Source organism: Myotis lucifugus, unplaced genomic scaffold (assembly GCF_000147115.1).
Source record: "Myotis lucifugus unplaced genomic scaffold, Myoluc2.0 scaffold_38, whole genome shotgun sequence".
NCBI classification, from domain to species: domain Eukaryota; kingdom Metazoa; phylum Chordata; class Mammalia; order Chiroptera; family Vespertilionidae; genus Myotis; species Myotis lucifugus.
The window spans coordinates 1831378-1855750 of NW_005871086.1; the positions used below are offsets into that span (position 1 = coordinate 1831378).

Genomic DNA, 24373 nt, shown 5'->3' on the forward strand with positions numbered 1-24373 from the left:
GCCCCGCCCTTGATGGGGGGGGTTGGGGGAGCAATTGGGGACGGGGTCAGCAGGGGGGAAGGAGGGGCCTCTGGCGGTTTAGAGTCTAAAGTGCACTTTCCCTTTCCACTAAATACTGAATACTTTAGCTCTAGTAGTTTCCCCTGACTAGAGCTGAAACAGAAGATGTCTCCCCAGAGCAGAGTGGAGCAGACCAGCACAGGCCACAGCAGATGGGCACAGAGCAGAGCTGACTAGGAACGGAGGAGAGCTGTCTAGCTGGAGAGGGGCCTGGCTCCAGGACCACCTGGCCCCAGGACTACCTCACTGCTGTGCCATGCTGTATTACAATTGAGCTGTTTTGCACTGAATAAAGTTTCCTTCTTCACCACACCCCAAATTGGGGATTCCTGTTGGCATTGAATTGGTGCCAAAGACCACTTGTCTGAGAAAGAGGATTAAAAATCCTGACTTAAAAGTTTTAAACCCTGGCTGGGTAGCTCAATTGGTTCGAACATAGTCCCAATATGCCAAGGTTGCAGGTTCCATCCAAGTTCAGGGCACATACAAGAATCAACCAATGAATGCATAAATTAGTGAAACAAAGTGATGTCTCTCTCTTATCCCTCTTCTCTCTCTCTAAAATGAATAAAGTTTTAAAATGTCCCTCCCTATTTCATAGTAATCACACAGATTTTACAGGTTACAGTACAAAGTATTTTTCTTCCATACACAGTTTTTAAAAATACATATTTTTATTGAGTTCAGAGAGAGAGGAAGGGGGAGAAAGAGAGGAGAAAGAGAGAGAGAGAGAGAGAGAGAGAGAGAGAGAGAGAGAGAGAGGTAGATGTGAAAGAATCATTGATCAGCTGCTTTCTACATGCCCCCCACTAGGGATCAAGCATACAACCCAGGCATGTGCCCTGACCACGAATTGAACCATGACCTCCTGGTTCATGGGTCCACACTCAATCACTGAGCCAAGCCAGCCAAGCTCTGCCTTGAACTTTAGTTTCTTCCTTTATATTCACAGACTCAGTCTGGAGTACAAGTAAGCTATAATTAAAACTAAACAATAAAAAGAAACTTTGTTAGGACTATTACATGCAACTTTTAAAATAGTTACTTATTATTGAAAAGTTTAATATATTCACATGGTACAAATTCAAAAGGTACAGAAAAGGCACCTGTCTCCCAGCCACTGGCTCCCCCTTTCTGGAAGCAGTTATTGTTGCAGGTGTCTTGTGTCTCTTTCAGAGAGAGTCTATGTGGAAGTAATTTTTTAATTTAAAAATTATGCTTATTTTTGAGTAACTAATACATGTACATAACAATAAATTCAAAAGTGTACATAGTGAAATTTTCTTTGCCTACCAACAACTCTCAGTCCTCCTATTTCCTTCTCCAGAGACATTCATGTATCCTGGATATATAGTCTGTCAATAAGCATTATTAGTGCACTAATATACTAGTATATTAGTGATGGCTTTCACACTACCCCAAATGTAGTAGATTTATTAGGATAGTGTGTTCAAAATGATAAAGTTCCTCATACATAGAAAATCACTGTAAAGGTGTACTACATTTCCTTCAAATTTTAAACTTGTAACACAGGCATCTACTCTCAACCTGTCTTCTTTTTGGGGGTATTATAATCTGGGCATAAATAAGTAGGAAAAAATGAGACAAAAATATACAGTACATGCAATTAGCCGAGGACAGATTGTTTCTAGGATTTTGGAAATGAAGTTTATGAACTGTAACGTGGCATCTCTTTTGGTCTTTAGGCATTGGGTTAAGTTGGTTAGGAGCGATACCCTTCCTTGAAAACCAGCTCCTCTACTTAGGTGCAGACAAGCCTCCAGCGCCCTAGATGTCGCTGTGGCTCCAAGATGAGCGTAGGTATGAGTCTCTCTGGTTATAAAGTTGGGGGCGGAGTAGCCGAGAGTGGCCAGGAAACGATGGCTGATGAAGAGGAAGAAGGCAAACAGATCTTGCAGAAATTGCAGGTGGGCCCGTAGGATAAAACCCGAATGCGCTTTTGTTATCGGGAGAAGCTGGGAGCCCAGTTTATGCAGTACCTGCGAATTCCGTGGCACCTCCTGGACGCCGCGTGCGTCGGTGTGGTTACTATAACAACTCCCGAAGGCGCCGTCGCCGCGGGCCAGGGGAGCGCTCGGGCCAGGGGAGGCGCGCGGCCGTGTGTTGGGACCTCCTGCTGCTGACCTGACTTAATTTCAGTCCTGTGCGGAAGATGATTTGTTGCTCCTAACTTTATTCCTGCACATTCTTATGAAGCCTTTTTTACCCCCTCGATTCACCCATAACAAATAGCGTACACATGTTTATGGCAGATTTCCAGGAGCTGTTTTGATCCCCACAAAGGCCGTTTCTCACTTCTCTGCTTTGAAATTGGCAATAACCACAGTAAAGGCTTGCGCCGCATGTGTCCTGGTTACTCCTTTTAGTACTTAATGGTTTTGTTATTCTTTGGGATCTGATGCAGAGGGGACCAGACTCCACCCAGTCCGCAAGTGACTGCAGTTTTGAATAGGACTTGTGTTTTGTACTAGGTAGGTAGGTAAGGAGCTAACTCCCTGACTTGACTCTATCTTTCTTTTAATGACCCAAGATTTTTTTCTTAAATCTCATAAACTCAGTTCTTTGTGTTATAAAACAGCTTGTAATTTAAACATTAGACCTGTGACAGGCTTGTAACTTGCTTAAAGGCTCTCATGCAAAAATTTAAACATTAGTGAGATTTTGTTGTGGTTTTTTTGGAGCAGATTTAAATGATAAACACTTTTTAGAATGTGAGCTTTACTGCCAGTCGACTTGGATTAACTGAACTTTATTTCCTAATATGACTGGCTGAAATATAGAAATATTATTAGTGTGTATATGTTTGTGTGCATGTATGTCTCTCTCTCTCTCTCTCTCTCTCTCTCTCTCTCTATATATATATATATATATATATATACCCCGTTCAAAGGCTGTTAAATCACGTTGTTTACCCATATCTTCAGAAAAAAATCACTTCTACTGTCGTGGAAAACAACCTGCTTCCCTATTTATAATGGTCTGGCCCTCTAGCAACTTCAGCGCGAAATTATAGCTAATTTGCCTACAAACGTCAGGTGGTCAAAATAATCTGGCCACTCAGAGTGTGTGTGTGTATATATGGAATAGAGAAGAAAAGAATAGTGATATTGCTATCCATGGGAATGGTGGCAAGCTTTGATTTCATTCTTATAGACATCTTAGGGTACAAGGGAAAAGTGTATTTCTCAAAGAGTGTTTTACAGACCATTTTTATTACAGTCGTCTAGAATGCTTGTTAAAATGCAATATTTTGAGTTTTGCTAAAATTACTAAAATCAGAATCTCTGCAGGCCGGGTCCTGGAAATAATACACACAATAAAATTTGAAAAGCACTGATGCACAGGGTGCTGGTCCATTCTCTTTGTTCTGGGTAGGCTTTTAAATTAAGTATAGGACATAAATATTTGTTAGAGACAAGGATTATTCTTTAATTCATTCAATTAAGTCTTGTCTGGGGTTCTCGCCACATAATCGAACCATCCTTGTGCTTCCTAGGAACTGGTGGATCAACTCTATTCATTTCGAGACTGCTATTTCGAGACACACAGTGTTGAGGATGCTGGGAGGAAGCAACAGGATGTGCGGGAGGAGATGGAGAAAACCCTGCAGCAGATGAAGGAAGTAGTGGGTATGAGTTCCAAAAGAGCATGCAACCCCTTGCCCATCACTGACATGTGATAGGGTTTTTCTCTTTCTGTGTACTCTTAGATATCCTATTTGTGGCTGCTACAGCATGGTACAACAAAATATTACCCCTTGCAGGGTGGCAACCTTTCAGTCCTCTAATTTTCCTAAACTTTGATTATAGTAAATGCCATGAAATAAAATAACATACTTGTTGCTTGAACTATTACAGTGATCTTCTTAACTGACCTTTCTGCCTCTAATTTTTTTTTTTTTTTACTTCCAAACGAACTTACTTAATGACCGTGGCCATTATCTTTTTAAATCATTACTTAAAGCATCCTTTTGCCTGCTTCTTTGCTCAAGTGTCTTCAAAGATTGCTACTATTGAATGGTTGAACTCTAAACCCCCTTCATCTGGTATTTAAGTCTCCATTTTCTGACTCTTTTTTCCCCCTACCCTTATCTCTGACTGCATACTTACAGGGGAAGTTTTTATTTCATTCAGGCTGGATCATGCATTCTCCCATGAACGTGCCACATGGTTTATGCCTTTTTTTGTTTACATCATTTTCCTTCTTGGAGGGTCTTTTTTTCTTTTTTACCTTTTAAAGCCCATTCATTGGTTGTATGCACATGTTTTGACTGATTTTTTTATTTTTTTTAGAGAGAGAGAGAGCGCAGAACAGAGAGGGATAGAGAGAGAAACATCATTAATTGGCTGCCTCCTGCATGCCCCCTACTGGGAATGGAGCTTGCAACCTGAGCATGTGCAATGACTGGGAATCCAACCAGTGGCCTCTTGGTTCATGGGTCAATCAATCTCTGAGCCACACCGTCTGGGCAGCACATGCTCCTTTTCATTGTTGTTTTAATTTTTCACATATATGCTTTGTCCTCTCCACTAGATTGTAAGCCCCTCAAAGGTAGGGATAATGCTTTCGTTGTCACCTCATTATATAACATAGTTCTCTGCCTATGGTAGGCTTTCAATAAGGGATTTGTTCATAAAGATTTTTCTTCATATATTTTATTTCTAGAGCTGATGTGGGGTTATTCCTTGAGAGAAAGTGTTCTGGTCTTATCGGTAAGACTGCCTGGGTTTTTCCACCTTCCTGTATCTTTTTCCCTTTCTCCTAGGTTCTGTCCAGGGCAAAGCACAGGTTCTGATGCTAACTGGGAAGGCACTGAATGTGACTCCTGACTATAGCCCTAAGGCTGAGGAGCTTTTGTCAAAGGCTGTGAAGTTGGAGCCCAAGCTGGTGGAAGCCTGGAACCAGCTGGGGGAGGTGTACTGGAAGAAAGGGGATGTTGCAGCTGCCCACACCTGCTTCTCAGGAGCCCTCACCCATGTGAGCTGACCACTGTCCCCTCAGAAAACACAGATGGGATTTCTTTGGTTCTATGAATTTCCCTAGGATATGAATACCAGAGTAGAACTGTATTGGAACTAGGAGAAAAGAATCATTAAGGAGGAAGGGAGGGGGAACAGACCTTAATGAGGAAAACAGGGATAGGGGACTGAAAAAGGGAGAAGATGATGGGGTCAGGTTCGGGGGTAGATGAAAAGTTATCAACCAAGTTGATCCTTGTAGATGTGGGTCTAAGATACACATGGCAATAAGAATTAAGATGACAAAACAGATTTATCTATTAGGTAGATCTGCTATGTCTCCTGGACTTGGTAGAGTCGCCTTGTGAGGTAGGTGTCCTCTAGAGCCCAGTGGCTCAGCCTCTCCAGTCACCTGAGTTGGGCACTCCAGGTGTGCCCTTGTGGGAGCTGTGTGCACTGTCCTATTATAGTTGAGCCTCGATTGATGTTGGTGACACTGGGAGGGATTGACCCCAGGTCAGTCAGTTGTGAGGATTGGCTGCGACGATAGTGGAAGAGCTGCTGTGCAGGAGCCAACCTATGGAGCAGGACTTGCTTCAGTGGGGCTTTGGTGCTCACCAAGTCTGCCCCTTGAGTGTGTCACTCGTGCAGATGGTAGGGTTGTAATCTGGCATGGTTGAAGCTGACCACCAGGTACACTGGCTCTGGAGCCTCCTGGGAGGTGCAAAGTTAGCCACTGCCTGTGCCCTGCCTGGGGCCGTGCAGCATGAGCTACAAAGCAATCTGCAGATGGCTGCTACTTGTGTTGGGCTTGGAGGTGCCCAGGAGAGGCCAGGCTGTGAACCAAAGTGTGCTGCCGCTAGTGCTTGCCTGGGGCCACTTATTGAGAGGTACAGGGCATGCTGAGGCCAGCTGCTGCTTGTTTGAGAGATTTTAAGAAAGACTGAAGCATGAGGCAAGAGAGACCAGTTGTATGAAAGGCCACTGGAAATGGCTTGGATGAGCCTGCAAGTAGGGAGGGGCAGGGGTCTCAGAGAATCACCACGGCAGGGCAAAAAGTGTGAGCCAGATTGATGGAGATTCAGAATTGGCACCTGCCTGTTGGCTCTGTGCAGAGGGAAAGTTCAGCAAGGGAACACTGGCCTCTGCCAGCACTTCTGTCTGTGAGAAAGCTGTCCCTCCAGCTCTTGCTCTGATTCTAGAAAAATTAGTTCCCTCCCCAAATGTCCCAGCTGCTGTTCTAGTGCTAGAGCTCAGAGGAAGTGAGTGAGTCTGGGTGAGTGTGCAGGCCCTTTAGGAGGAACTGTCTGGGACTCCTACAGCCTCCCTGTCATTCAGCCACATTCCCCACTGGTTTTTATAGCCAGAAGTTGTGGGGACTTCTCTTCCAAGCACTGGAACCCTTGGCTGGGAGACCTGGTGTGGGGCTGGGTTTCCTCACTCCTCAAGGAAACCTCCACAGCCATGATATCTCTCCTGATTTTAAATTTCAACATGTGTGTTTGGGAACAGCTGGTTCTGTGATTCCATCCCAAGTCTCTGCCCCTCCTACCACGTGCTTGAACTACAAAGTCTCGATGTGCTGCTTCTTTAATTCCCCAGTTGTAGGACTTCCGTTCAGCTAGATTTCAGGTGGTTTTGGATGGTGGTGGTTCTGTATTTTAGTTGTAATTTTGATGTGGTTGTGGGAAGTGACAAGTACTGTGTTTACTTACGCTGCCATCTTGACCAGAACCCCTGATGACAAAACAGATTCAGAAGAAGATGGGGATAGGATAGATCTGGAAAGGGGAACTAGAATCAGGAAGGTTGAGTATGTGTCTTCTCCATTTGCAGTGCAAGAACAAAGTCTCCCTTCAAAACCTGTCAATGGTGCTTCGCCAACTGCGGACTGACTCTGGAGATGAGCATTCTCGCCACGTCATGGACAGTGTCCGACAGGCTAAATTGGCTGTGCAGATGGATGTCCACGATGGCCGCTCCTGGTGTGAGTGCTCTCACATATCTCCACCCAGTTCTAGGGCAGTGGTTCTCAGCCATGGCCACACACCAGAGTGATCTGGAGCCTCCCTATGGAGTCTGCCTCTAACTGTGAAGCCAGGGCATCTTTGTTTTGAAGAAGCCCGAAAGGTCTTTTGTTGAACCACTATTCTATGAACCCTTGGATCTTCATTTGAGAGAGGAGTTTTATGTTTCCACATAAGCAAGGCAGGGCTGTTCACCTTTCTCCTTTAGGTCCATGTTTGCCTCTTTATCCCAGCGGTATGTGGGGTGTACTAAATATAGTGTCATCACTAGTTTGTGTCAGGCCTTTTTTAAAAAAAATCCTCACCCGAGGGCATGCTTAGAGAGTTGAAGGAAGAGAGAGAGAGAGGGAGAGAGCGAGAGCGAGAGAGAGAGAGAGAGAGAGAGAGAGAGAAAGAAACATCGATCGATCAGATGCCTTCAGTATACTCCCCAACTGGGGATCAAACCCACAACCCAGGTTATGTGCCCTGTCTGTGCTCAACCAACTGAGCCACTCTGGCAGGGGTGTGCCAGGCTTTCTAATAGACTTTTCAGGGTGATCAAAACAGATTGTATCTTTTTTTTTTTTAATATTATATTTCTTTTGTGAGGCTTTATTTATTTATTTATTTATTTATTTCCTCTTTATTTATTTATTTATTTATTTATTTCCTCACCCGAGGATATTTTTCCATTCAGAGAGAAACATCGATGTGAAGAAACACATCAATTGGTTGCCCCCTGTACGTGCTCTGACCAGGACCCGGGCCAGGGAGGAACCTGCAACCAAGGTATGTGCCCTTGACTAGAATCGAACCCGGGACACCTCGGTCCGCAGGCCAGCACTCTGTCTACTCAGCCAAACTGGCTAGCGCTGTATCTTTCTTTTTTAAAATATATTTTTATTGATTTCAGAGAGGAAGGGAGAGGGAGAGAGAGCTAGAAACATCAATGTTGAAAGAGAATCATTGATTGACTGCCTCCTACATGCTCCCTACTGGGGATCGAGCCCATAACCTGGGCATGTGCCCTTGACCAGAATTGAGCCTGGGACCCTTCAGTCCGCAGGCTGACACTTTATCCACTGAGCCAAACTGGCTAGGGCAAACAGATCGTATCTTAAACGCTGGCTTGGAGATGCTCCACCATTGTTTCAGTTTTTTTTCTTCCCTTAGGTGGGACAGGATGGCTAGAGTGGGTTGGAGTTGGGTATTTCCCTTCTTCAGGTCGGTTAGGTTCTGGTTAACTAGTTTCTCCTGAGGGCCGTCCTTGTTTACTTTTGTTAAGAACAGAGTGCTCTAGCACATCTCGGAATGTTCCTTTTTTACTCCCTCTGCTAGAAGCATGAGGGGATTCTTTCATTGACACTTCTGGGAATCTGGTTAGCTCCTGGAGGTGGATCTCAAAATATTGGGGGGCCCCCCTTATGACTGAGACCCCTGCATTTTTTAACTCCCAGACTTGTGCATGCTGAGCCTCCAGTAATTCATCAGTTACAGTTCAGGTTCTCATACTCCAGCACTGTTTCCTGTGGCAGCTTGTGAGCTTCTGTTCCGTTACACCACACTCCCTGTATTCACCTGTCTGTCTCTCCAATTTGGGGGGCAGTGGTTTGCCTGGTGTTGTCCCCTCTGTAATAAATCCAAGAAGAGTTGTGATTTTTTTCTGTCTCTCCAACTTTTTTTTTATTATGATGGAGTGGTGACTTCCAAGTTCCTCACATGCATAATGTAAACCCTTGTTTCTTTTCCAGATATTCTGGGGAATGCATACCTTTCTCTTTACTTCAATACTGGCCAGAACCCTAAGATCTCCCAGCAAGCCCTCAGTGCCTATGCCCAAGCAGTAAGTATTTATGGTCGCCCTGGCCAGATGAATAGAGGCAGAAGCAAGGGTGTTGTTCAGTCTTCCTTGTGGCTCTTTAGCAAGCAGGATGGGCACTGTTTGCTGGCATCCAATGTGTGTGGTTTTGCAAAGCTGTGTCTACAGAGGCGACATTTCTGCTTATGCCCTTAGTATTAGTAACCACTTGCGGTGTGGTGCCTTAGTGCTAGATAGCTCCTTGAGCTGTCTAGACTTTTTATAGGCATGTATCCAAATCACAGGGCCCATGCCAACATGTTCATCTTTTTAAATGGGAAAAAAGTCTATAATAATAAAAGGTAATATGCTAATTAGATCGGATGTCCTTCCGGATGAAGCCGGGGCTGTGAGGGCCAAGCCCCTTGCACGAATTTCGTGCATCAGCCCCCTAGTATTAAAATAATGCTTATTAAATTTGTGTGCATATTTTAAGAAAAATTAAACCTAAATCTGAAGTATAAATTAAGTGCTATCCCCAGATTGACCATTACATACTATGGCTTTGGATTCCCACAGGCTAAAATAGAAAACAGCATACAACCCATTCAGCATCACTTCCTAGGACCTATTGCACTAGAGCTCATGCTTTGCTTAGGCTTTCAGGCCATGTTTAATCAGTAACCACTTGCACTGGGGTTTCTTCAGGCCTTGACTGCGTGGTTGCTCATTATTGAAAGTTTCACATTGGTCTTCTGAGCACTTTTTATTTAGGCCTGATACTCACCTTTCTTCGTTTGTCTTCTTTTAAAAAAAAAATATATTTTTGTTGATTTCAGAGAGGAAGGGAGAGGGAGAGAGAGGTAGAAACATCAATGATGAGAGAGAATCATCGATTGGCTGCCTCCTGCATGCCCCACACTGGGGATCGAGCCCGCAATGTGGGCATGTGCCCTTGACTGGAATTGAACCCGGGGCCTTTCAATCCGGAGGCCAACGCTCTATCCACTGAGCCAAACTGGCTAGGGTTCGTTTGCTTTCTTGCTTCTCTTGACACAGAATTGCTTTTTAATTTGCCGTTACTTATTTTGCTCTGTATGGCAAAGTAAAGAATACAGCTACCTTATATTTGCAAGTTAAGGACTGTACTTTTTTCAGTCAGGGAACTTTTAGGCAGAGGAATTATTTTTTACTCTAATTTCTTAATTTGGTTAATGTTTATATTTTAAAAAATAATATGGTTGTATGTACTTCCTTTAAAATTTTATATTTGGCTTCTGCTAAAGAGTTACTTTTAACTCTTCATTTCTTCACCCAAACCTGCATTTTAAAACATATTTGAACCAAGCATTTAAACAATTTTAATTCTTGCTGTTTGTGCTTTTGCAATGTGCCAGGCAATGAGTAGAGTTTAAAAAAATGAAAAAAATAAACTGAGCCCTGGCTGGGTAGCTCAATTGGTTGGAGCATTGTCTCTTACACCAAAAGGTTGCGAATTTGATTTCTGGTCAGGGCACATACCTAGATTGCAGGTTTGATCCCTGGTTGGAGTATATACAGAAGGCAACTGATCAGTGTTTCTCTCTCATGTCTATGTTTCTTTCTCTCTCAAATCAATAAACAGATCCTTGGGTGAGGATTAAAATAAAATAAAATAAAATGAACGTAGCCATAAACACCATCAGCATTTTCTTCACAGTGCATTTGTCTGCACTGTCATGTGGTTTCTGGCCATCTATTTAAATTAGAGAATCAGATTTTACTTCCAGTGTGTGTTTTAAGGGGACATACAACATGATTCTGCCTGTGTCTGGAGCTGCGCTCATGGGCAGAGGAAAAGCATTAAATGGACATAATTTCTTTCCTAGGCTTTCCTCATTTATACCATCATCTCATTATTGAAAATTTTTTATGACAGTGCTTTCACACATTTCTTCTCTCTTTATACTATTATATAGATAAATTATAATCATTCTTAAAGACTCACACACATACAAAACCCCTAGCATCCTGAGGTTTCCGGGGCTGTGTAATGTACCACACAAACAATGACTATATATCAGTGTGTGGTATAGGTAACATTTGACAGGAAGAAACTTGAATATTTTCAGGGAAAGGAGGTTAGGACATATTGGGCATGGCCATCTGTAAGCTGAGACAGGATCCACTGATGATGTTTTTATCCGGCTGTAGGAGAAGGTTGACAGGACAGCCTCTAGCAATCCTGATCTCCATCTGAACAGGGCAACGGTAAGACCTGTGGCTGTGGGGTGGAGGTCATCTGAAAGTCAAATAAATTTAGGTCTTAGCCTGTGAGGATAACTGAGTATTCATAGGAACAAAGTTGGGTACAGACTGCAAGAGAAAAGTAACAGTGAAATTATTTCTAGGAATAACTAGCTCAGTTTAACTTCAGTAGCTGGTGGCATCACTGGAGGGAAAGGAGAAGGGGGTGAGGGTATGGAAGGGTACATAAGGAAGGGGGGGCAGTTTAGAAGACTTTTCTGAAATGCTTATAAAAATAGAATGACCCAACATATATAATGTAACTGTTTTAGAGTTTGGAAGTTGGGTTCTTGGAAATGACTCCATCTTTGGGGTTGTGATTACCGTGGTCAGGTAAAAGGTGTTACCATCCCTTCAGGATGTTCATTGTAGCACAGGAAAAAAAAAACTGGGTAGGAAAACAGTTTATTAGGTTTCTAATCCATTATGCCATTACTTCCCCCCAGCATAGTTTGTGTTAAAAATACTTATAATTGGGAGGTTTTGGGTTCCTTCTTATGCAGTTACATAAATACGAAGAGAATTATGGGGAGGCCCTGGATGGCTTCTCTCGAGCTGCAGCGCTGGACCCTGCCTGGCCGGAACCCCGACAGCGAGAGCAGCAACTCCTGGAATTCCTGAATAGATTAACCAGCCTCCTTGAGAGCAAGGTAAAGATGTCTAACGGCTGAATCCTACTTCTTTATTCTGCTGTACGTCAGTAAAATAAGACTAGAATAGGCTTTGGTAGTAGAGACTCTATAGAAGTGGTAGGTGGGAGGGAAGGACTAGACCAGCCGTGGGCAAACTACGGCCCGCAGGCCGGATCCGGCCCGTTTGAAATGAATAAAACTAAAAAAAAAAAGACCGTACCCTTTTATGTAATGATGTTTACTTTGAATTTATATTAGTTCACACAAACACTCCATCCATGCTTTTGTTCCGGCCCTCCGGTCCAGTTTAAGAACCCATTGTGGCCCTCGAGTCAAAAAGTTTGCCCACCCCTGGACTAGACTCTCCAGGAGAGTGACTAATTCCTAGCTTCTAATCCGTTTCCCCTTCCTTGGCAGGGGAAGGTGAAGACCAAAAAGTTGCAGAGCATGCTGGGAAGCTTGCGCCCAGCCCATCTAGGCCCTTGTGGTGATGGGCGCTATCAGTCAGCCTCTGGGCAGAAGGTGACCCTGGAGCTCAAGCCGCTGAGTGCACTGCAGCCTGGTGTGAACAGTGGTGCTGTGGTCCTGGGGAAGGTGGTGTTCAGCCTCACCACAGAGGAGAAAGTCCCCTTGTGAGTTTGTCTTTGCCTTTCCTCTTTTTTTATCCTCTGAACTAGTACTGCCACTTCCTGGCCTTTCTCTGATAGTTGGAGACAATTAGTGGTCACATGTCAGTGAGTTCTGCTTCCCTTCTGTGACTGTCCCATGAGCAGGTATTGTCTAGGTGATGTCTGACAATCTCTGTAGATTCTGTACCATTCATTTTTCCCTGTTTCAACAGATGTTTATTGAACATCTACTATATGTGCTATAGAGAATTAAAAAAAAATAAATGTAAAGGACTCAAGCTAAGGGTGCTTATAGTCTAGCATTGGAAATGAGTTAAGACTGTTGATTTAGAAAATTTTTAACTCTTGAAAAATTAGGGTTTTTCCAGTGCCATCACTCCTTGGTCTTTTTTTTTAATTTAAAAAATATTTTTATTGATCTCAGAGAGGAAGGGAGAGAGAGCTAGCAACATCAATGATGAAAGAGAATCACTGATCAGCTGCCTCCTGCATGCCCCACAAGAGAATAATCGAGCCCACAACACAGGCATGTGCCCTGACCGGGAATCGAACCATGACCTCCTGGTTCATAGGTTGACGCTCAACCACTGAGTCACACAGGCCGGGCTCGCTCCTTGGCCCTTCACTCACTTCCAGGACCTTCTCTTTTGTTCCTTCCCAAACAGTCCCTGTTCTTGTCCTTGTCATTGAGGATTTGTTTTCCTGTTTTGACCCAGTAATTTTTCATTTCTTTAAGATTCAGTCCCTTCAAGGAAACCTTTCCGGCTTTTTGATTTCAACATTTCTCCTCGAGTTCCCATGTCCAACCATTGGCTTTACTGAATTAGCACAAGGGAAAAGTTATTCTAGCACCTATCACAGTTGTACTGTAGGTGATGGTTTAACTGTCTGACTCCTGCTAGACTGCTAGCCCACATAGCTGGATTGGTGTTTTACTGCTAAGCACAGTGCTTGACATATAATATTCAGTAAAAGTTCGTGGAATTAAACTAAATTGGCAGTTATGGTTAGAGAGTTTGATAAAGGTTGTAGTAGTTAAACTGATAGACCAGGAATAATGTTTCAATAATGAACATTTTGAGCTAGTTCATTATTAATAACTAGAGGCCCGGTGCATGAAATTCGTGCACTCGGGGGGTCCCTCAGCCCGGCCTGCAACTCTTGCAGTCTGGGAGCCCTCGGGGAATGTCCAACTGCCGCTGCGCTCGCTAGCTGTGAGCCCAGCTCAGGGCTTCTGGCTGAGCGGCGCTCCCCCTATGGGAGCGCAGTGACCACCGGGGACAGCTCTTGTGTTGAGCGTCTGTCCCTGGTGGTCAGTGTGCATCATAGCGACCAGTCGTTCCGCTGTTTGGTCAATTTGCACATTACCCTTTTATTATATAGGATTGTCAAGTGGTCTCAGTGTGCCTGTGTCCTAATTCTTGGCAGAGTGACAGATCGATGAGTCATGTGTATATATCTTAGACAAATGAGGACTCCGATGTCCATAGTGGATGATGGTACCTATCATAGGTTTTCTAGATAAGTTACTAAAAAAGCACTTGTTTATTTTATTGGTATTTAAAAACACCACTGTTTCTGTTCTTTCTTGCTCACTTTTCTTTTCTTTTTTTTTCTCTTCTCGAACCGGGCAGTACATTTGGCCTGGTGGACTCAGATGGCCCTTGCTATGCAGTGATGGTGTATAACATGGTGCAGAGTTGGGGAGTGCTCATCGGGGACTCCGTAGCCATCCCTGAGCCCAGCCTTCGGCTTCACCGAATTCAGCACAAGGGGAAGGTGGGTGATGGCTAGGATTCTTCCTCACCTTATAGGCTCTGAAAGTGGGGCCCAGTTTATCTCTTAAAAAATATGTAAAGGGATGCATTCGTGTGTATGATATTATTTATATAAACATATATGTAATTTTTACTGAAAAGGAAAACTACTGGTAAACAGAAAGAATGACAAAAATGGACTGAATAGACAAATAAATACTGTATGATATCACTTATATGTGGAATCTAAAAAAGCTGAACTTGTAGAAAACAGAATAGAATGGTGGTTACTGTCGAGTTGGGAAATTGGGGAGATGTTGTTTAAGGGTACAAACTTGCAGTAGATAAATAAGTCCTGGAAATCTAGTGCACAGCACCAGTGATTATTGACAAAAATGGTATTATAAACTTTAAAGTTGCTAAGATCTTAATTGTTCCCACCACAAAATAGAAATGATAATTATGTGACTTGACAGAGGTGTTAGCTAACACCAGGATGGTCATACTACAAAATATGAATTTTCAAATCAACATGTTGTATACCTTAAACTTACACAATGTTATAAGTCACTTATCTCAAAATAAATTTTAGAAGGTGGGGGTGGGAGGGTGGGATGGGAGTGATTCATTGGGGAACTTATATATATAACCCATGGACACAGACAATAGACTGGTGAAGGCCTAAGGGGCAGGTACGGGGTAGAGGGGATTAATGGGGGGAAAAAACACACAAAGGGGGCATCTGTAATACTTCCAACAATAAAGATAAAGTAAACAAAACAAAACAAAAACAAATTTTAAAAAAATGGACTGAAATATTGTCACTTAGGTATTACTGTTAACAGTCTGGAGTGTATACCTCCAGTTCTTTTCTTTTTGATAAATATGTATACACATGTTTACATCTATAACTTTAATCATGAATAGAATATTATGTGCAAATGTTTGTGAACATTTCCTGTGTTTTTAAACTTTTACAACATTGGTCTGAATTGACACATAGAAATGGTTATGAAGATGATGATGACTTTTAAAATTTACTGAACACTTAACTGACTGCTAGACACTGTACTAAGTTTTATTTCCTGCACTAGTTCATTTAATCCTCATAAAAACTCCTTGAGAGTAGGTATTTAACCATTTTTTGTACCATTTAGGTCAGGGGTGGGCCTAATCATGGATATGGACAGATATAAAAATATTTACTACGGTGCCATTGACCATTTCTGGCTCACTGCCTGCTTTTTGTATGGCCTCTAAGTTAAGAATAACGTCTGTATTTGTAAATCAAAAGAAGAAGAAGAATTTGTTATACAGGAAATTAAAAAATCAGTGTTCATAAGTAAAATTTTTTGAAACAGGTCACATTCATTTGTTTACTATTGTCTGTGGCTGCTTTTGCACTACTGTCAGAGTTGAATAGTTCTGTGACAAACCTCATAATGCACAGAGCCTAAGATGCTTATTATGTGGCCCGTTACAGTAAAAATTTGCTGATCACAGATCCAGATTATTTCCAACTTTTTTGCTGTTACAATATTTTTTTCTTTCTTTATTGATTAAGGTATTACATATGTGTCCTTTCCCCCCATCCTCTCCCCTCCCCCCTACTCATGCCCTCACCCCCCTGTTGTCTGTGTCCATTGGTTAGGCTTATATGCATGCATACAAGTCCTTTGGTTGATCTCTCCCCCTTACCCCCACCCTCCTCTACCTTCCCTCTGAGGTTTGACAGTCTGATCGATGCTTCTCTGTCTCTGGATCTGTTTTTGTTTATCAGTTTATGTTGTTCATTATATTCCATAAATGAGTGAGATCATGTGATATTTATATTTCTCTGACTGGCTTATTTTGCTTAGCATAATGCTCTCCATGCTATTGCAAATGGTAAGAATTCCTTCTTTTTTTTTAAAATATATTTTATTGATTTTTTTACAGAGAGGAAGGGAGAGGGATAGAGAGTTAGAAACACACATGAGAGAGAAACATCGATCGGCTGCCTCCTGCACACCTCCCACTGGGGATGTGCCCGCAACCAAGGTACACGCCCTTGACCGGAATCGAACCTGGGACCCTTCAGTCCGCAGGCCGACACTCTATCCACTGAGCCAAACCAGTTAGGGCCTTTTTTTTTTTTTTTTTTTAAATATATTTTATTGATTTTTTTACAGAGAGGAAGGGAGAGGGATAGAGAGTTAGAAACATCGATGAGAGAGAAACATCGATCAGCTGCCTCCTGCACGTCCCCTACTGGGGATGTGCCCGCAACCAAGGTACATGCCCTTGACCAGAATCGAACCTGGGACCCTTCAGTCCGCAGGCTGACACTCTATCCACTGAGCCGGGTTAGGGCAAGAATTCCTTCTTTTTTACCGCAGCGTAGTATTCCATTGTATAGATGTACCACAATTTTTTAATCCACTCATCTGCTGATGGGCACTTAGGTTGTTTCCAGATCTTAGCTATGGTGAATTGTGCTGCTATGAACATAGGGGTGCATATATTCTTTCTGATCAGTGTTTCTAGTTTCTTGGGATATATTCCTAGAAGTGGGATCACTGGGTCAAATGGGAGTTCCATTTTTAATTTTTTGAGGAAACTCCATACTGTTCTCCACAGTGGCTACACCAGTCTGCATTCCCACCAGCAGTGTACGAGGGTTCCTTTTTCTCTGCATCCCTGCCATCACTTGTGATTTGTTGATTTGTTGATGATAGCCATTCTGACAGGTGTGAGATGGTACCTCTTTGTCGTTTTGATTTGCATCTCTTGGATGGTGTTATAATATTTCTATTATACTTTTATATCTACCCATATCCATGATTATTTTCTTAAATGCATTTCTAAGATAGAATCCTGGCCCTAAAGGGTATGCGGAAAGATTTTTGATACATATTGCCAAATAATTTTGTGGAAGGTTGCACCAGATAATACCAAAAGTGGATGTAATTGTTTCCCTGTAGTTTTCTTCTTAACTCATTGTAGAAACCTTTGAAAAATTATTTGCTGATTTTATGTGCAAATATAGCATCACTATTGTTTGGCTTTGATTTCTTGATTATTGCTGAGGTTGAACATTTTATCAAATCTCTATTGACTATTTTTATTTTACTAAAAAATTTTTAATTTATTGATTGATTTTTAGAGAGAAAGAGAGAAACATTGATTTGTTGTTCCACTGATTATGCATTTATTGGTTGATACTTGTATGCGCTCTGACCAGGGATTGAATGTGCAACCTTGGCTTATTGGGATGACGCTCTAATCAACTGAGCTATCCTATTTATATACCTTTTATATATTGATTTTTTTTTTGGTCACGTCCCCATATTACTGTTAGGATATTTTTTAAAAATTGATTTGTGAGCATTCTTTAATTTACCTCTTTAGTTTGACTTAAAAGAGCCTCCTTCACCCTCCCAGTGATGAAGATCTTTTAAAAGCATGTTTTAAAGTACATTTGAACTGATGAAATGAGCTGATTCTTTTCGTTATTAGGAGAATTTCTGAACCACACGTTCTGTTTCTTCCTCCTGATATAAAGGGAGAAGTAACTTATATCTGGCAGGTTAATTTAGGGCCTTACAAACCCTTGACCTGAGAGTTCCGCAGCATTTCCACCTGGCTGGCTACTATGTACATCTAGTTATAATGGTCAGCAAACACTGAGAAGGGCAGATTCTGTGAGAGCTGGTGGCATCCTTTTGTTAGCCAGTGCCAGGAACCTGTCTTTTTTGAAACTACTGGTACCTTCCCTGCCCCAGATTTTCCTTCTGAAGGTTAAAATCTTTGGAAAAATTATATCTCCTTTGTTAGCTCAGCTTTGTTGAAGGTGAGGTGGAGGTAAAGGGGGCATATACTAAGGGGTGAGAGAGGAGGAAATCGTCACAGGTGGTGTATCCCCTGTGTTGGAATTTGTTCCATCTTAGGGTCTGTAACGAACCTCTGTATGTTTGTCTTTTCTAGGACTATTCCTTTTCCAGTGTCCGCGTAGAGACGCCCCTCCTGCTGGTGGTGAATGGGAAGCCTCAGGGCTCCGGCAGCCAGGCTGCTGCCACAGTGGCCTCACGGCCACAGTGTGAGTGACCTCACTTACCCTGCATGCTGAGAGGGAGCGGAGGCCCGGAGATAAGCTCAAGGGCACTCGGCAGCTGGACCCGCCGCATCCAGTGACTCGGCCGGAACGGGGGGATGTTTTAGATGACTTTTCCTTCCTCTGCCCTGTAAGACTCTTTGTGTCTTTTCTTTCTCTCCTGTTATCATGTTCTAGCTCTCTCTGGGGCCACACATTCTCCTGGGATATCTCTCCTGCCTCTTTCATTGCTCTTCTATGTTTTAGGCAAAGAGCATGGAATTGGTAGAAGTGTTGGGATCTTGCCATGGGACAGAGTCCCCAAAGTTCCTGTTCTTGCCTCCTTCCTGAGCCTCATGTGTACATATCATTTCAGTATTTATTGCTAAGGGAGGGGGCTTAAATTTATAATGGCTTGGTTTTTGAGCAATTTTTATTTTATTTTTATTTTTAAAATTTAGATTTATCCCCTTCTTTGGGGCTGGAAAAGAATTAAATTTGTTTGGAAAAAAATAATACTGTGTTGTTTGGCCTGCTTCATTCTCTCTAGGCTTGGATTCTTGGTTTTTAGGATCACTCAGGAAATTAGAATAACACCCTACAACCTTTCCCCCTTTATACAGAGGAGTTTAGTTCTCAGTCCAGAGCAGGAGTGACAGCTCCACAAAGTTTCTGGGAACCAGCTTCCTTCCATTTCCCCCGTTCTGCCATCCTAGGGGTGGTCATTAGCATGGCCCAAGATGACACACACTTCTAATAGTGTTATTAGACTGAAAGACCAGAGAGAGCCAGGTGTTTAGTTTTTTAATATGCCAGTGATATATTTATAACATCCTTGTGGAAAAATGGGAAAATGTGAGGGAGGATTAATAGCCAACTGAATGGTACTTTACTGGATACAGATTAACTTGGAAGAAAGTCTTTTAGTGATATGGCTCAGGTCTTTGTCCTTGGTCCAGTCCTGTTCAACTTTTTTTTTTTAAATTGATTTCAGAGAGGAAGGGAGAGGGAGAGAGCTAAAAACATCAATGATGAAAGAGAATCATTGATCGGCTGCCTCCTGCATGCCCCATACTGGGGATCGAGCCTGCAACCCTGTTCAACTCTTTTTAAAAAAATTATTGTATTCCTGTTCAACTTTTGATTAGTGACTTGGATATCAAGAATTCATTCAACTTATAAAGAATAAAATACAGAGGACTGCTTATAATGCATGATAGAATAAGCACCTAGCTATCTAAAGAAGGTACAAGGACTGAATCTAGGATAAAATTTGAAAGTCTATTCTTTTGGTCCAAACGGCCAATTTTAGAGGTATATCTTTAACATCATGTATGAAAAAATACTAGGACTTTTAGTAGATAAGATAAAGTCAGCATGAATAACCAGTATGATATCGTTGCAAAAATACTCTTAGACTACACCATGAATTTGGTAGCCAGAGAGAGTTTTTTTGTTTTGAATTTAAGTATATTTGTATTGATTTCAGAAAGGGAGAGGAAGAGAGAGATAGAAACATTAATGACGAGAGAGAATCATTGATTGGCTGCCTCCTGCACGGGGCTACTAGGGATTGAGCCTGCAACCCGGGCATGTGCCCTGACTGGGAATTGAACCCCGAATTCCTGGTTCATAGGTCGATGCTCAACCACTGAGTTACACCGGCTGGGCCAGAGAGTTTTTAATAAACTGTCAGACCTCAGGTGGAGTCTTGTATTCAGTTATTCGGTTCTGGATGTTGATTTTGAGGATTGCAGTCATGAAGAGTGATGAGGAACTTGAGGGGGTGTAAAATATCTTGAGAAGCAGTTGAAAGGAACTGGTGTGTTCCGGGGGTGATGGATGCCACTAGAGAGATGAGATCCAATAACTGTTCCCCTCTACTCAAATCCTGAGATGATTTGACATATTCTGTGTTGGGCCAAACAAAAATGGCCAGTAGATGGTAGAAGCACAACTGGAAAGATTTTATGATGAAATATGTCTGTACAGTTTAAAGAGTAATTAGAATACCCGTGCAAATGTCCACCTGGCTTAAAAACTAGAACATCACTAGTATCTTAGAAGTCCTGTGTGCCTTTTCATTTGTTTTAGTAGCTGTATAATATCTCATTGTATGCCAGTTTATTCATCTTACTGTTAAATGATATATATTTTTTTATTTTTCCTATCAACCAATGCATTATTATTATTCTGTACATGTAATGATGTGTAAGTCCAAGCGTTCCTTTTATAGTGATGGTTCTTGGAGCATCAGCAGTACCTGGAACTTCCTTAGAAATGTGAATCTGTAGGCTCTAATCCCTGAATTAGAAACTATCTAAGGAAGAGTCCAGCCATCTGTGATTAACAAACCCTTCTGGTGATTCTGATGTACACTAATTTGTGAGAACCATTGTTTCGGAATATTGGCACAAGTATGGAATTGCAGGGTTATAGAGTATACACATGCCCAACTTTTTTGAGAAATGCCAAACATTTCCAAAGTGGAAATTTGTACCAATTTATGTCTCTCTTATCCGTAGATGAGTCTTCCCAAATGCTCCTCATCCTCTCCTAATTTTGGTGTCTTACTTTTAAGAGATTGCAAATATAGGAGGTTAGAATGATAACTCTTGTTACCTTAATTTGCATTTTTCTCACTATTAATGGGCTTGAGCATCTTTTCATATATTTACAAGCCACTGATATTTTCTCATGGTAAAAATGACTACTTGTGTTTTTGCCCATTCTGTATTGGAATTCAAATTTATTTGTAGGACTTATTTATGCATCCCTGTACTAATCTTTTGTCATTTTATGTGCTGCAAACATCTAACAGTTTTAGCTTGTCTTATTACTCTCTGACTTGGATCTTTTGTTGAACAAAGTTCTTAATTTCAGTGTCACTGAATTTGCAATCTTTTTTTTATGGCTAGCACTATTTATGTATTTTTTTTTTAACAATTCAGTTTCTTTTTAAATATATTTTTATTGATTTTAGAGAGGAAGAAAGAGGGAGAGAGAGGTAGAAACATCAATGATGAGAGAGAATCATTGATCTACTGCCTCCTGCATGCCCCCACCTGGGATCGAGCCCACAACCTGGGCATGTGCCCTTGACCAGAATCTAACCCGAAACCCTTCAGTCCGCAGGTCAACGCTGTATCTACTGAGCCAAACCAGCTAAGGTGCTATTTATGTTTTAAGAAGTCTTTCTCTATCCTGAAGTTATAAAGACATTTCTCCTCTTGTTTATGATGTTTTATCATTTTGTTCTTTTCTTTCATTATGACTTTTATGTTGTGGTATAGTATATAATTTTTTTCTTAATGCATAATTAACTCATTACCTTTTATTAAAGAATCTATTCTTTAACTACTGATCTTTAAAGCCCAATCTGTCTTAAACCAACTTTCCATATATATGTAGGGCTGTTTCTGAGTTCTCTGTCCTTGTATATTCTGGTCTGTTTATTTCTATGCCAGTACTACATTGTCTTAGAGTTTTATAAAAAGTCAGTATCTGATCAAACAAGTTCTTTCATGTTGTTCCTAACAAGTGGCCCATTTGCATTTTAGAATTAGCTTGCAAATTTTCATGAAAAACTCCTCTGGGATTTTTATTGATATACATTCAATTTATAGATCAATTTAGGAAGAGTAGACATCTTTATAACTTTGAATCTTCTTATTCATGATTTTTTTCATTCATTTAGTTTTTTCAGTATATTTTATACAATTGTATACTTTTCCCCAAAAGTCTTATATATATATCTTTTATTAGACTTATTCCCAGATACTTTACAGTATTTGATACTATTGTAAATAGTATAATTTAAAAAATTACATTTGATAACTGTACTTGGGAATATAAATACAATTGGCTATTTTATGTATATTTTTGTATTTGTGATCTTTTTAGAACTCGCTTATTCTAATATGTTGATTTCTTTTGGCTGTTCTGTGTACAAAATGACTATTTTGTGTTTTCCTTTTCAATCCTTTTTTTTTGTTAATCTTCACCTGAGTATTTTTTTTCCCCACTGATTTTTAGAGAGAGTGGAAGGGAGAGAAAAAAGAAAGAGAAACATCGATGTGAAAAAGACACATTGATTGGTTGCCTCCTGAGCGTGCCTCTAGCCTGGGCCAGGATTGAACCTGCACAAACCCATAACCCAGGTATGTACCCTTGGCTGGGAATTGAACCCACAACCCTCAGTGTGTGGGCCAATGCTCTAACCACTGAGCAACAGCAGCCAGGACCTTTTTAATTTTTTTATGTTTTATTTTGTTTTCTGTACTAGTTAGAACCTTTCCTATGCTGAATACAAGTGATAGCAAGTATCCTTGTCTTGTTCCTGTACTTAATGGAAATATTTTCAATATTTCAGTATTAAATAAGATAATAGTTTTTATGTCTTCCTCTCTCTTTTTAAATTTTTTTTTAATCCTCACCCAAGGATATTTTCCCATTGATTTAGAGAGAGTGGAAGAGAGAGGGAAAGAGAGTGAGAAATATCAATGTGAGAGAAACACATCGATTGGTTGCCTCCTGCATGAGCCCTGACCAGGGCCTGAGGTACGTGCCCTTGACCAGAATCGAACCTGTGACCCTTCGGTCTCCAGGCCGATGCTTTATCCACTGAACCAAACTGGCTAAGGCTCTATCTCTTTTTTCAATGTCATGTAGTTTCCGAGTGCAGGTCTTTAAGATTATAGTTTTTATATACACATGCTCTTTAAAATTTTTTTTTTAAATTTTTATATACACACTAGAGGCCCAGTGCATGAATTCATGCACCAGTGGGGTCCCTGGGCCTGGCCTGTGGGATCGGGCCGAAACCAGCTCTCCGACATCTCCCGAGGGGTCCCAGATTGTGAGAAGGCATAGGCCAGGCCGAGGGACCCCACTTGGTGCACGATTGGGTCTGGGGAGAGATGCAGGAGGGCTCCAGGGCATGTCTGGCCTGTCTTGCTCAGTCCCAATTGGCCGGACCCCAGCAGCAAGCTAACCTACTGGTTGGGGCGTCTGCCCCCTGGTTGTCAGTGCACATCACAGCGACTGGTTGACCGGCAAACTGTCTGTCCCCTGGTGGTCAGTGCATGTCATAGCGAGCAGTTGAGTGGCCTTAGCATATTATTAGCATAAATTTGAATGGTTGAATGGACCACCAAACGATCAGACACTTAGCATATTAGGCTTTTATTACTAGTATATAGGATGCTCTTAAATTCCAAGCCTGTTTTAAGTTTTTATCATGAAAAGGTATTACATTTTATTAAATGCTATTTCTGCATTAATTGAAATGGCAAACTATTTTTCTTTTTTAATTTGATAATGTGCTGAATTAGAGTACTCAACTTTTGATTAATAAACCAAAACTTGCATTATCATTGCAAACCTTACTTGGTCAGGATATACACATTTTTTTATGCATTGATGGATTCACTTTTTTAGAATTTTGTATCTGCGGGTCACAAGTGATATTAGTTTGAGAGTCTATACTTTTTACTTTTTAATCTAGTATGGTTTTGATATAGAAGTTATACTACCCTCATACAGTGAGTAAAGAATATTTCTTTTATGTGTTTATCTGAAAAGTTTATATAAAATTGGTTTATCTTTTTCTTGGTAGAATTTTTTTAAAAAAATATATTTTATTGATTTTTTACAGAGAGGAAGGGAGAGAGATAGAGAGTTAGAAACATTGATGAGAGAAACATCGATCAGCTGCCTCCTGCACATCTCCTACTGGGGGTGTGCCCGCAACCCAGGTACATGCCCTTGACCGGAATCGAACCTGGGACCTTTCAGTCCGCAAGCCGACGCTCTATCCACTGAGCCAAACCGGTTTCGGCTTCTTGGTAGAATTTGCCTATAAAGTCATTACCACCTGGCATCTTCTTTTTTAAAAAGAATACATTTTTATTGATTTCAGAGAGGAAGGGGGAGAGAGAGAGAGAGAGAGAGAGAGAGAGAGAGAGAGAGAGAGAGAGACGGACGAGAGAGAGAGAGAGACACACATCAATGATGAAAGAGAATCATTGATCAGCCACCTCCTGCACATCAAGCCTGCAAACCCGGGCATGTGCCCTGACTGGGAATTGACTGTGACCTCCTGGTTCATAGGTTGATGCTCAACCACTGAGCCATATCGGCTGGGTTGGCA

The 24373-nt window shown here is 41.5% G+C and overlaps 1 protein-coding gene across 1 annotated transcript; it reads left to right on the forward strand.

Moving 5' to 3' along the window:
- The first annotated feature begins 1878 nt into the window (after window positions 1–1878).
- Window positions 1879–18735, forward strand: TTC5 (tetratricopeptide repeat domain 5). The gene is made up of 10 exons (XM_006087460.1): window positions 1879–1988; window positions 3578–3710; window positions 4847–5058; window positions 6876–7026; window positions 8800–8891; window positions 11040–11096; window positions 11636–11782; window positions 12182–12396; window positions 14028–14172; window positions 18117–18735. The coding sequence occupies exons 1-10, from the start codon at window positions 1884–1886 to the stop codon at window positions 18234–18236; spliced, it is 1377 nt and encodes a 458-aa protein (XP_006087522.1). The 5' UTR covers window positions 1879–1883; the 3' UTR covers window positions 18237–18735.
- Window positions 18736–24373: the final 5638 nt, after the last annotated feature.